This window comes from Epinephelus moara, chromosome 11, assembly GCF_006386435.1.
Source record: "Epinephelus moara isolate mb chromosome 11, YSFRI_EMoa_1.0, whole genome shotgun sequence".
NCBI classification, from domain to species: domain Eukaryota; kingdom Metazoa; phylum Chordata; class Actinopteri; order Perciformes; family Serranidae; genus Epinephelus; species Epinephelus moara.
Genome location: NC_065516.1, coordinates 28,207,632 through 28,222,456, shown reverse-complemented (window position 1 = coordinate 28,222,456; position 14,825 = coordinate 28,207,632). Strand labels below are relative to the sequence as shown.

Here is a 14,825-nt window from a genome sequence, read left to right as displayed (position 1 = left end):
ATAAATATACAAAGCATTAGTGTTATGCGTATGTTGTTTTATGACTGAATACAATCAAATCAATGACATCTGTGACTATTATTTAATGGGACGTTGTTTTTATGTGGTGGTTTCCATCATTTTAGATTGTTCTGAAGCGGCAGTTATATATTTTGATTGCCACTGTAATTTTTACAAAAACAAAAATACTTTAAATTGTGTGTACTGAAAAATATATCCACTGCATATCTGTAATCACTATATCTAGTCAATTCTAAATATCTGTGCATACCCTGCTCATTCTACTCACACACTGTATAACAAATTCTTCATAGCAAGATAATCATTTCAGAATTTCATTTCATTTCCTTTTATTCTAATGTAGATGACACTGTGGGGTCCATTTCCATACTGCACCTACTCTGGATCATTCTCTAATTGCTTTCTTATTGTGTTGTCTTATGGCACAGCAAAGTCAGAGATTTATTTCACACTTAATCTCTCTGTTCACTGTGCTCTCTGACTGCCTAATTAATGTGGGATATGGTGCACAATCCTAAATACCAAGCCCAGATTTTCTCTTTTCGTGTAACCACCCACCTCCTCTCCCACATACACACAAAGACATTTCTACACCTGTTGGTTTAGCCCACCCGCAGGTCAAGAGCCCCTAAAGTATTTTTAACAGTCTCTCTCGTCTGTGCATCTGTTCAGAGTGGCCTTTTTATGTTGTTGCTCTCCAGCCTGCTCGGCATGTCTCCTTTTAGCCTTGCAAGTCCAACGAAATGCAGTTGCCCCCCACCTCTCCTCCCCACCAAAATACTGTCTCCTTCATCCTTCCCCTCCTTTCCCCTACAGCTGTGTGTATGGAGCAGGGTGGGGGCGGGGGCAGGGGGTTATCCACAGGCTTTTGGCTTCCTGGTGGTTCTTTAAAAAGTCCTTTTCTACTTACTCTGGCCTGGGATAGGATGGCCTGGGCTTGGGCTTCTTGGGCCGACACCACTGGCCCCTTCTCACCATCCCCGCCGAAACGGAACTGTTTAACAAACACACACACACACACACAGGTATTAAAACAGCTGCTCATTTTGTTTCTCTGCACTATTTAATACCCTTAAAATCAGTCTAATTATGGAACTGTATGATAAAAGGTGGCTGGTCTGAGCACTTACCGGCAGCATCAGCATGGTACCAGGGGGACCTGGCACACCATCAGCACCAGGCAGACCAGCACGACCAGGAGGACCCTGCAATACAGAAGAGACCCCTCCAGATTTATAAAATGATCAGCTTTATGAGATTAACTGTAATGTGTTTAAGAAAAAATTGATTTTTATAAGGACAGCAGGATGGTAGATTTCCTCTTTCTCTGGTGGCTCCTCAGTGACTTTTAGAAAATACAAATCACATGGTTGCTTGTATGTATGTAATAGATATAGAATCATATCTAAATAGCCAAATTAATAACTTATGTGGTTTAAATGAAAGCAGCCAAACTGCCTACCCTACTCTGCTGGCTTTGTGACATGTCCAACATATGCACTGCTTAGTTCTTCAGGTAAGAGTTACATCTGGGTCGAGATTTGTAAGAATTTATGATGGCGTCCATAGCTGAAAATCGCTTCTGAAAGTTGGACAAAATGACGAAATGCACAAACATACGCACACATAAAATATCTTGTGATATTGCACTGAAAAATGTATCTGATCCTGAGTCCTGGTTTTGACTCCTAAACTGTGCCATTACATACGCTGCTAACGATCGCCGTTATATGGAAGGAAACACAAACAAAGCCACACACTTTCACACGCACACTTTCACACACACACCACACACATGAGGAGACACACAGATGGAGCAGTAAATGCTGGAGGTGTGCTGTTTGTTAGTTTGATTAACATGTGCTCCTCCTCCTTCTCCAGCACACATAGACCAGGCCTGTCCATCTGTAAACCACGCTGCTGTCTACAGTCCAAAACCAACATCCTTTTCCATTAATTCTGGTGCGTACGTTTGTGTGTGTGAGTGTGTGTTGCATGTGGGTGGAACAGAGAGAGCCTAAAGAGCAAAGCGTTAAATACGGATACTTCTTACTGAGGGAAACCCAGATAGAATATCATTCATCATCTTCTAATCTTACAGAGACTAACAGCTGACATGATAAAACATCTTTCAGGTTTGAACGTTTTTGGGAATTATGTGCGCACAATATATGCCATAATGCAGAGCAGTTGAAATAGTAAAAACTAATGACGGAGGTGGAGCTAAAGCAAGTCAAATTAAGATTCCCTCCACTGACTCTATTTTGGTCCATACTGAGACACCTTGGAGTGCATTTTTCTGCTTACCTTGGAATTCAAAAGTTTGTTTGAAATAAAGCAAGGCCATGGTTTGTGCCATTTAATATAATTTCCACACTGATTTATAACGATGGTTAAACTGAGTGATACTTAAGGAATCTGAATGTACAATTTCATTTGGCACCTGCCAATAAAAATGTATCTTATGTGGCCATGGAAACAAAGCTTTCTAAAATGGCTCTATACAGAAACATAGGATGATTTAATGTGGTTTGGTTATCAAAAAAATGGTTTGCAGACTGTCTGACAGGCCACTGTATCAATTAAGTGATAAACATGTTCACACTCAACCATTCATTGTTGCCTATTAGATCATTGCATGCTGAATCTTAAATGTAAGCTGCTAGCATGATCTCAATGGACAGAAAATATTAACTTTAGCAGCACTAGAACAACATGAATTTAAAAACCGACGCAGCGAAAGAAAGATTGGAAAACTTTTTCATTAACAACTTAGACAAATATACTTCGACTTAAGAGGCTTTGCATGACATAACCGTGTTAATTATCTATCAATTAGCATTATGAGCATGCTATATTTACAGTTGAAACAAATAAGAAAACTGATTAAAAAATGTGGCTGGTTTGGGGGGCATAAATGATGACTCACCCTGTCACCAGGATCTCCAGCAGGGCCTGGGGGTCCTTGTAGGCCAGAGGGACCTGGGAGACCCTACATAAACAAAGCTCAGTCAGCAGACCACCAGCAGGCAAGCTCATCAAATCTGACAACAACGGTGTTTAATTATGCTCTGGTGCAAAACACACTGACTTAATTCTTTTTTAAGAATATACTCACAGCTGGGCCGGGGGGTCCTGGTGGTCCTTCGATCAGCATGCCCTTTAAGAGCCAAGCACATTGTTTCACATCACAAACACTGACCTGTGCAACAGCAATACAACTGACAGGTTCGGGATAAGTCAGGAAATTAAGAGGGGGGTGTTTCCAGTGCTTTGCAGAGGGTCTTAAAGGAGGTAAAACTGCAGTTGACTTCATTCACAGAAAAATGTTGACAGCTAACCCAGCAAACAGGATAATTAAGCTAAAATGACTTGATTACATCACTTACAGGTTCAATGACAGCCGGCTCGCCCTTCTCTCCCTTCTGGCCAAAGGCTCCTGCAGCACCAGCAACCTGTAGTTACAAAGCAAGCACAGAGGTGACATTCCTCACACAGCAGCTACAGTCCACAAGTGAATGAGTAGCAATGATGGGCGAGGAGGAGGCCGTTCAGCCAGTGAGAAAATTGTGTGTTAGTGTTTCAACAAATTTTACTCAATCAATCAGTACCATATGCTCAGTTGCAACTACTGTAACTATGTCAGAGGAAGAGAGTGAATCAAGACAAACACAAAGTGAGATAAAACTATGGAACCGAAGAGGCAAAAATGTTAGTCGTAATGAGAAAGGATGGACCTCTATGTGCTTGAAAATGGAGCAATGCCGTCATTGCATTGCCATTGTGCAGTGTGGCTAATGGTGACCAAATAAATGTTGCTTAACACCAACAGGTTATTGTAGTCATGCAAACCTCACAAAATAACACAATTCGACATATATATGTATATACAAAGACAGAACATAAGAGACGTCGTCCTACAGTGTACAGCTTCACATTTAAGTGAAGTTAAGAATTAGTTCAGCTGCATTGTGTATTTATGTGTGTAAGTGGGGTGAGATACAGTAGGAAGGAGCTGCTTCTCTAAGAGTGTAAGGGTGGGTGGTGTTTGTGTAGAGGGGTACTGACAAGGCACACAAGACCATTAAAGTCCTTGCTCTCCCATGGTAACAATACCCACAGGCACACAGACACAATATTGTTTGATGATGTTCTGACAGTGGGCACATTTAAACAGCAGTGGAGAAAAGGACGTCTGTTAAATATTCATACTAACTAGACGATAAGCTGCGACTGTTGGTCGGTGAGGACAGGGTTCAAAAGTTTGGGAGGGAAGTGAAAGGAATCCGTAACACCTTGATTACAATTGTGTAAGTATGTGTGCACTGTGCAGACAGCTGCCTATGAGTTGTGGGCTAATTGCTGCGCATACAGGGAGGATATGTCACAGGCAGGCTGCTCGTTAAAACAGCAGAGGAGGAGAGGAAGGGATCAGATCTGACTGCTGAGACGAGTGGGTGGGGATGGTTTGTTGGGTATGTATGAGTAGTGTGCAGGTTGGGGTGACATGACGTTGGAAGAAAGAGGGAAAAATGTGAGAGTGAGATACATTTTTGTGCTTGTGCGCACACTGTACAGTATGTATTTCTACGAAAATACAGATGCACACACCAGTGAGACAGCAGCAAGACTCCACACTCAACATGTCAATGACACATTGCCAAGCAACCAACTAGGAAGGCGTGCACTGGGAGACAGAGTGAGTCCATAACACAAACAGAGTCCCTAACGCGTGCCGTTCATGCACACACCCGTCAGTCACCAGGCCGGGGTGTGGTACTTACGGAAGAAATATCAGTTTCAGCAGCAACCCCGGGCCCCACCTCATCGTCGTAGACTGCCGTGGGTCTGGGCGGGGCCGTGCCATACTCATCATACGCCCCGTAATCATACAACCTGTTGTCAACCTCGCCCAAGTCATACTCCTTTAGGTCATATTCCTTAAAGTCATACGCCTCTGCACCAGTGTTGTCCACCGTGCTTGGGACAATGGGTTCCAGGCCAATGGGAGTGGCATCGGTGACATATGCACCGACAACATCCTCCTCCACAGCCTTCCAGGTGTTACCCAAGCGAGGAAGGGGGAAGCAATGGTGAGCAACCAAGGAGATAAAGATGTTAGTTAAGCAGTTGAGACAAATAGTCTACTTTTAGATGTTATTAAAGCAAACTCAAAAATAATTTGGCATGATATGCAGAAAACAACATTTTTAAAATCAACGGTAACACCTTATTTATTCCAACAAAAAATAACTAGTAACTGCTCTAACAGTGTTGGGTCAGTGTAATTTGAATATGTCCAAAAGCAAAAGGGCTAAACTACACACTGGAGCACTGAATCATGTTACTAATTAAGAGTTAAATGAATACTCCACCTGCAAAATCACCATCTGTACATCAATTACTCACCACTTGTTACCTTGAATTTGTGAAGAAAATTATGATTTTCTCACATGCCTCTACAGTGAACGGAAAATCCAAAAAAGGCGAACATTCTTCATGAATTGAAGCAAACACACAAAACTATATCAAAACATCAGTTTACAAACTCTCACACAATTCATGCAGTATAATTTAAGTCTCATTTATCCATTTGTATGCTTAGTACTTTTCAAACACGTGCATTTTCGCTAAAATTTTGCAATGCACATATGTGCTCAAGACAGGGCTTTCCTAGCGATAATGCATGTGTTTTGAAAGTACTGCGTATACCGCTGGATACATAAGACTTGGAGTATACTGCATGTAAACAGATGTTTTGATATAGTTTTGCTGCTGTTACACATGGTCCCCAGTGACTTAAATTCATGCAGAAGGTTTGCCTTTTTTGGATTCTTCTTGTGTGAAAAACTAATTTTTCTCCACAAACTTGAGGTGAGTAATTGATAGACAAATTGTCATTTTGCAGGTGAAGTACTCCTTTAAACTCTCCACAAACAAATACTGCTTGCTCTGTTAAATCACATATTCATGAGGTAGTTTTCTAAACATACATGTTATAATACCAAGGAATAAATAAAGTGTTACCGTACTGACTGAATAAACTCATTATCAACTCTGACGATCAAAACTTTAACCATCGAGTCAAGACAGACTTAATGTTATCTCAGCCTTCATTTCTCTCTCATCATACAACTATACATTATCCTTTGATACAGAAAGTAAAGAAAGGCTGAAATAACATTTGAAATGACACTAGCAGCAATTTGCATGGACATCTAATCAATCAGACTATAGTGGCTGTGCAGACATACAGAGTGCATCAAGATACACACAGCTAACATTTCAATTTGTTCGTCTGTCAAATCTGTTTTGACAGGATATGTTTTGAGCCGCTTGTGAGTTTACTTGGTGTACTCTGTATTTGGCACAGGTACGACAACCACAATCACCTGGCACATTTTTTTCTTTCGTCCAAACTGATCAGTGTGGATTTAGCTTTGGAGAGCGACACAGTGGATGCAGTTACACAGTCACTATTGGCAGTGCTTCATCTTACCAAATTGTATATTTAAAATTGCCTGTAGAATCACATCCACTTTGTCAAACACTGAAGTAGACAATGCACATTCATAGCTGGCTGTGAGGAGATTTTAGCCTTGTTGATCATAGTTCTTTCAGAGGCAATTAGCAGAACTAGTGATCAAAACCAAGCTTCAGATGTGATGGACAGGGCATATATTGTTAGGCAGATAATCTCCACTGTCATTTACTGGCTGAGAGAGGCTCTGCCATCATCGGCGTCTTTTAATCCTGGATAAGGCTGCAAATCTTGTCAACTCTCCGCTGTTTATGTGGGTAGTAAAATTAAACAAGCTAGAGTGACTAAGGCAGCAATTCTGAGGAAACAGAATTTTCTCTAAATATCTGAAAACATATTGTTGGCTCTCGATAAAGGCGCACATGTTGCTTCACTAACAGTCTGAGTGGTTTCTATTAGAAAGAGCGACACGTTTCCACAGCAGATACTCTTTTTTAATCATACTAGTAAGATACAGTACAGTAAGTTTGGCATTTGCTTGTTTGTTTCTAGTATCCAGACAGCCTCAGACTTTAAAGTCATGATTACTTCCATATGTCAGCCATTTTTAAACAGCTAGGTTAACTTGCAGGGTCTGAAAGGGTCTAATGTTTTCAATTGCTGAGAGCTAACGAAATCTGCAGCCTTAGTCATCAACAATGTCAACCGAATTATTTTTTAAGGAGTGGAACAAGTGGGTCACAGCTTTTAAACATTAAAAAATGTCCCCCTGTCCATCAGTTCTGCCACACATGTAAATACTAATGAGTCAAAAGACACATCGATTCATGAGAATGGTTGTGTCTTTGTCATTTCATACCAGATACTTCCTTGGGTAAAATCATCCTGGCTCACATTTCCCATAACACCTAACACTGGTTTTAAGAAGCAGATGAGAATGAAGATGAAAAATTACCTCATCGGGTCCGCTCGTGGCAAAGGGGGACTGAGTATGAGTACCATCTACAGTTCCGTAGTCAAAGTCTGTATTGTAATCTCCTACATTGTTTGGCTGAGTCATGTTGAAAAAAGGAAAGAAATATAAAGCAAGGGTTAACACAAAGGCTCAAACCAGAGGTTATTAGCTAGGGGTCCTCTCAAGCTACAGACTCTGCTACTTCTACACAAAGGAGGTTAGGGAACTCTGAGTCTGCCATCATAGATTTTCCCTTCAAGGCAGGAAGATCTTGATGGGATCTGGTCTCGTCTTTACATGAACGTTTACCCTAAAATTGCCTCTGGGTCGTGCTGGCGCTGTGGCCTGGTAGCCAGGCATCTGTCGCTTCTTCTTAGCGGCAGACTTTTTAGCTGGTGATTTTTTGGCAGCAAAGAAGTTTACGGGCTTTGCCTTAGATTTACTGAGGGACTTTCTGGTCCTCTTCTTTTTCATGGAGACACTACGTTTCGTTCTCTGGAAGAGGGGGCGGCGACAAAGAACACCAAGACAAACATGGAACATTCAAAAGTGGAAATGATTTAAAGGTACAATCCATTGCTGTTGCACAGAGTCTTTTCAAACCCAACTGTCGGACCCCATGTGATCCACTCTCCAGAAGCAGCCCATGTGCAGTAGTTAGTCTACATGGTGTCTATTAAAATGAAGACCATGTACATCAACTACAAGAGCTGCAACCAGAATGCTGACCATGGCAATGTTAACTTTAAGTGACAGTCGGGCAGAAAGGATGCTCCACAACACTTGAGGACTGGGCCTTTCATGTGACATACAGGAGAATTTTCGGGCACATACAAGTATCTGGGACAGATGCAGAAACAAAACACATAGGATTTGCCTTTCAGCAACTCTTTAGAGCTATTGCAGTCATAAAATCACCAAAGTGAGTATATGGCTTCTGTTGCCGTTTCCAAATACAAAGTAAAACATCGCTGATACAGTATACATGTACACAATAGTTTTAAAGACATGCTGGAATGCAAAAAACACTCAAAGCAGGTGGCATTTTCCGAGTGAGAGAAGGCAGGAGCCTCATAAAACAGACACAAAGAGGACTGACACGCTGAGTATGTTAACATGCACACAGAAAGTTCTACCTCTGCTGCCTTACTGTAAGATCATAATCATAAAAGAGTAGGCAAAACCAGGTCCAACTATCATCAAAAAGCCGATTACTCCCAGTTACTGGAGTACTGGTGTGCACGTAAACATACAGACAAAACACAGACAGCACAAGACGGACTGAGGGATGGGTTGGGTGACTGACAAGAAGAGACATTACATTTTTCTTTTCCTTTTTTCATTTACCTGTGGTTCAGAATACTCATCGGTGGGAATGATGTCTGTGGCTCCCTCAGAGTAATCATAGAACTGAGAGTAATCTAAATCAGTAGTGTACTAGAGAGTTTGGGAGACAGAGAGGGAGAGAGGAGAGAGTGGAATGAAGAGAGGTCTTAGCGTTAGCATTAGCGCTCTTTCAGCAACAAGATGATACATGTGGTACATATCATCCTTGGCATGCCACATGTTTACTCAGTTAAAGTGTAATGCCATCATGTATTATCAAGATCGTTTATAACACATTAACATACTACAATTTGTGTCTACTAATAAGAAAAAAATCATCATTACATTTAAATAATCGAAGCCAAGTTTTACTAAATTAGATAATGGTCTTAAAATGGTGAACAAACGAGTAAACAAATGTTTAGCATTTGCGCTAGCCATGTGGGTCTTAGCCTACAAACATGTAAGCAGATGGGATGTTAAAAAGCTCATAAAACACAGGAAAACAACAGGGAAACCTCAAAGACAAAAATACCAGCTGCATTTCAGGGATATCGTAATGGAACGTTCTTGCTAAAGCATGTAAATTGTACACCTCAGGACTTTTAAGCTAAGCTAAATTAAAGGGGGGTGATTTAAAGAAAGTGCACCTAATCTTAGTTTTGTTCTCTACACAATATAATAATACTCAGGTGAAATGCAGGGGGAAAACCCAGACTTCTAGTCATAAAGGTTTATCACTTCATGCTGCAACATGACACCATGCTCATCTGATTAATAATGATGGGCTATGGTATTTGACGGCATGTGTATTTCCAACTATCAAATTAATGAAAGATAGATGGATCTCTGAGGATAAGCTGGCACTGACTCAGGTTCAGGCTCCGTTTTGCTATTTGAAAGCGGGTCATTGTTCATGATTGTTTCACTCTGCTCCTTATAATCATATTAATGATTAATAGACAAACATAAAAGAGGGGTTAACTTGTTGCACTTAAGACTGATGCAGTTTTAAGTGTGTGAATGGCGGATACAGCTACAGAATAATAAAGAGGCACACATATTCAACTGTGTCGTTGGCTGCTGTTTTCAACTCTTACTCACAGGAGTAAGAATTTGGGTTAATAAGCTTTTATAAATTGCAGAGAGGATCATAGGTAGCCCTGTCAGCTGCTTTAATTATATCTTCAAAATTAACATTTTACACCGTGTGTTGTATGTGCTCAGCATTACTATAATCACTAAATCAAATTGTCATGTTGGTACTTTAAATTGTAAATACACACTAAATGTTACAGGTCAGAAAACAGCTGTTGCACTGCTTGCCATGGATTGAAATGTTTATGGAAGATGCACATCATGCCTTCAATCAGGGGCATTACAGCAGGCATTTTACCTTTGACAGCTGATGGACGACACCTGCTATGACATCACTGGACGGGATGTGCACCATGCATGGTTACAACTATTGATTTAGGGTGTATTTACCCTTTAAGGGCACACCCTAATGATGCAATGTACAGTGTGTCTGGTAATAGGTGAAAAAAGTCAAATGCTGTCTTAGGATTAAAAATAAATTCATATTCACTACCAATGTAGTCAGCCTGACTTGTCAGTTCTCTACTGATAAAGTCTGCACTTACAATACCTGATCTATTATATGGCAGTTCTCCTCATTCATATTGTATTTCAGCAAATATATTTCCCAAAGCCTAAAACCTGCTAAGCTACACTTAAGTGGATCTGTTAAATGCATTGGCAAAAGTGGACTCAGACACACAGGCACCTGTTGTATACCTGGAGAAAAATTCCAAAGATGTGATAAAGCACCTATCACCTATTCTAATATTAATAAGTTACATTAATTAACTACGAACTAACACGAAACCTCTTCAGAACAAGTACGCTTCAAAACGTCTGCCTCCATATCGAGGCTAAACATGAGGACACACAGTTTTATCATTTAAAACCTGACAGGTGCAGTTTCTTTGCATTTGAAAGTAATCAACAGGTTGTGGGGATGAACAATGAGTAATGCACAGTTTAAAGTGAAGCTCCTCCTGTTAAAACAGAAATTAATCAGGGCCCTTGAATGGTTCCTAGTTGAACCTCCCCACCCTCCCTGGCTGGCTGACCTCTTCCTCTGGCTCCTGGGCCTGCAGGGAATCACTGTGGGGAGTGTCACAGTCTGGGCTGTAATGTTCACAGTAGTCATAAGCTGCTTTGGGATCGGCCACGATCAGAAGTTGCTGGATGTCACCCTGCAGAAAACAGAAAAAGAAACTTGTGTAAGAGACAAACTGTCACGCACATGTAAACTTCCATGACCGTTTAAAGGGCTCGATGTGAACTACAGAGTGTATGAGTTGTCTGGACACAGTCCTCAACATGGAGCAGCTAACGATGTGTACTCCATAAACGATGCTAATCAACAGCAAAATGCAGTTGCAAAATGCTATGCTTCTGCAACAACGCCGTACATATATCAGCCGTATGAGACCAGGGCAGACTGGCCGCGATGAGATAGCCAGTAGGATACACACATGCACTAACATGCACGTACAGCCAGACTGGTTTACCCCACAACAAACCACAGTGAAACAGAGGTGGTGTGACTTCATTCTCTGCTCAAGACGCCATTACTGCACATACAAAACCTTAAAAAATATATACAGTTGTTATTAGAAATCACTATTGTGGATTAGATCTATTTACAAATGTTGATGAAACCAGATCACTAGCTACAGACAAGAAAAGGCTGCCCATACACACACACACACACGAAAAGTCTTGTCTCATCTAGCTCACACACACACACACACACACACACACACACACACATATACTAGGCAAAGTAGCAGAAATGTAAATCTTAAATTGCAGATGTGAGCCCCTTGGTCCCACGCACGTACAGAGTCTGGCAGAGTAAATCCCCCCCTCGTATGATTAAACAGCTTGACACACACCCCACAGAGTCCACCCTCACACGGTGCAGGGAGGAAACGAAGTTCAGACGCTGGGGAAGTTATTATTATCAGCAGCAGGGTTTACCTCAGGACATCAAATAAACATGTATCATCAAGACACAAGAAACACCTGGCATGGCTATGTGTAATACAGTAAAAAAATTTGTCAGTGAGGTTCACTCTCAGGCATTTACTGGTTTATTTACTGTTACTGTACTTTTTTATATTTAAGGTTTAGTTCAACAATGAAATCTTCTGCCACAATACATAACTTTTTCCTAACAAATGCTTTCAAACCTTGCCAAATATGTTGGCAATGTACCAAAACAAATATCTGTTTTCTTTTCTTTTACACTCAAATAACAGCATTGTTACTGGATCAGTCAAGCTCTGAATCAAACCCAACTGTCAACAGCTCTTAATTTGAAGTCTCAGCTCACAAGACCACATAGTTACTGATTGTGTCTGGTGCAATTAGCGTCAAAGAGCGCTGGGCTAAAATTAAGCCATTTCTAAAAATGTCACTTCGACAAAAAAAAAGAAAATGTACTGAGCAAAAACAAACAATACACGATGGCTTTGTCTGAAAACTACTAAAATAGCCAAACACAGGAAAGAGTAAAACCTTGAAAATCTCAGACAGGGTTTGGGAAAGTTACTCAGACCACAATGTTCTCTCGACGGTTGGGACGGGACACCACAATGCTTGACACCGTTCCAGCTCTGTCTCGCCTTGTTATCAGTCCTACAGCCAAAGCACACAGCTCTCTGCAAGACAGTGAACATATTGGCGAAAGCATCTGGATTTGTCTTTGCAGTCTGTAATTGCTTGAACCAAGTTCCTGGAGGCTGGTTTTTTGAGCCTTTATACACATCGCAAAGACGGCTGAGGGGGGTTCTTGGGAGGTAGAAGAAGGGGCATGTCTCTGGTTAGGATGTTTGGCAGGCGAGCACACAGAGATGCCTGAGCCCAGAGGTAAAATCCCAATGCACTTGTGTGAGCAGGGACACTATATGTTGAAGAACAGAACAGACGATTGGCAGAGAAATGAAGCAGGCTGCAACTTGTCAAGAGAATGTGCGAGTGTGTAAGGTGTGTGTGTATCCTCCTCGTGTTAAAACTACATCTATGGATCCTTAACATGTACCTTAGTATAAACAACCATATGCTAAGGCTTGTCCCATGGGAAAACAAGCAGCGCTCTTTGAAACTTTCTCTGTGTCACCATCAATCAACGTCTCGTTGCACAGCTTCAGTTTGACAGTGCAGAGATTCCTCCATGTGAGCCTCTGAGTGGGTGGAATGCTACTTTGATTTCTCTCACTGGTTGAATGCATCTCTGACCATTAAAACATATACTGTCAGTCAATCACAAGTAAGACACACTGCATCAAACTTGAAACTATAACAAATACCTATTCTGCCTTGCTTAATCAGCCACAGCATTCAATTGCTGACAGTTCTTCTGCTCATACCAGGTTATTATACTGCAGGTATGACACTTTCAATGGCTACAGTAATATGATAATGCATTGTAAGCAGGACATCGTCTCACTTCTACAGTCTGAAACATGAGCTGAGATGTGTTTTCTGATGAAATGTACAATATTTCTGCACTTTGGAAAAGTCTACAATGTGCTTGTCATGTTAAGACTAAAAGGAGCTGCAGCCAAGTGAAATAAAATTACATTTTCTCAGTTTTAATTCTGTGTCCCTGTGTTAACTGATCGTTTATCTCTTGTTATAAGTCAAATTTCTATCAATAAATCAGTATCAGAGTATTTTTAAAATCAAATGCTGATCATATAAATCTACACTTCACTATTTGTGGTTTGTAGTAGCTAACAGTACAATATGGAAAGAGACAGGAAGATATTTGTGTTTGGATATCAGTGGGCAAAACCTTTGTTTTCATTTCACAAACAACATGGTGAAGGCCTGATTGATTCATCTCTCCCTCGTCCTACTCCTGGACTAATGGTGAGGAAGGGGTGTGTAAAGCCAACAGTCTGCTGTAGCTCCATATTGTGCAAAACTCTAAGCCTCCTAATTTTTATTGGACCAATCAAATGTGAAGGATTTAAATTAAATCCCTCTACTAACTGTACACTGCTCAAGTATTGCATTTCACTGGGAAATACATCACAGCACAGAAGGTAAAGACGCCCAGACTCCCACTGAGACTTCACTTTTTTAAAGCAACTGATTGACAGTCTGGGAAATGTGTCCTTTGGTTTCTTGCTGAGAGTTAAATGAAAAAAGCAATACCACTCTCATGTCTGTGGTAAGTATGAAGCTACAACCAGCAGCTGGTGAGCTTAGCTTAGCATAAAGACAGGAAACTGGAGGAGACAGCTTGCATGGCCCCGTCAAAAGGTGACAAAAGTCATCCAACAGCACCTCAAAAGATCCCTATATCTGGCTTGATTGATCTGTACAATGAATGGCTCCAGCATCATATTCAGAGTGGTCTCGATCTTCTAATAAATACCACCCTTTATGTGCTAACTTATTCCTTTAAGCTTTGGTGACTAAAACAAAAATATAATTTCAGGCTTTTTCAGAGTGATTTTAAACCTTAGTGTCCTAGTTGTGAGAAGACATGCACACCATTCCTGAAAGATATCACTTATCTTCTGTGTTAGCCACTGAAAACATTTACTATACTGATCGTTAAAAGACAAAAGCGACCTGCCAAGTGAGCATGGGACAGCAGTACACCTAGGTGCCAAGTCTGGAAAGGCCTCGGCTGAGTGTGTGTCTGTGCGTATGTGTGTTTGGTAAGGCTCGACAGAGAAAGAGAGATCAAGCCTTGCCCTGAGTCAAGTTGACATGTATTACCTCATGTGTCACCCTAAGACCAACAGTGAATGCTTGAACCCTGCCTAGAGTCAGCTCTAATTAGTCCATGTCTGAGAGCCACCCGTCTGCACACAAATAGGCTGTGGAGACATGGTGTTCGACCTGCAGTCCAGATCAGCACAAGTGGGAGACTTCTGGCTGTGTCATGGGAGGACATGGGCAACATGACATTTGATAACACATTTACGTGGAAACAAGAAAAGACAAAATGAC

At 41.1% G+C, this 14,825-nt stretch overlaps 1 protein-coding gene across 2 annotated transcripts in view; it reads right to left on the bottom strand.

Moving 5' to 3' along the window:
* col11a1a (collagen, type XI, alpha 1a) overlaps positions 1–14,825 on the bottom strand; it is a 94,136-nt gene that overhangs the window by 62,632 nt on the left and 16,679 nt on the right. For both annotated transcript variants that reach the window (XM_050056160.1, XM_050056162.1), the window contains exons 5-13: positions 10,919–11,044; positions 8,805–8,894; positions 7,458–7,553; positions 4,806–5,075; positions 3,411–3,476; positions 3,140–3,181; positions 2,951–3,013; positions 1,152–1,226; positions 932–1,015 (exon numbers count right to left, since the gene is read on the bottom strand). In XM_050056160.1, coding sequence (XP_049912117.1) covers positions 932–1,015; positions 1,152–1,226; positions 2,951–3,013; positions 3,140–3,181; positions 3,411–3,476; positions 4,806–5,075; positions 7,458–7,553; positions 8,805–8,894; positions 10,919–11,044 — 912 coding nt within the window. The remainder of the gene's footprint in view (positions 1–931; positions 1,016–1,151; positions 1,227–2,950; positions 3,014–3,139; positions 3,182–3,410; positions 3,477–4,805; positions 5,076–7,457; positions 7,554–8,804; positions 8,895–10,918; positions 11,045–14,825) is intronic.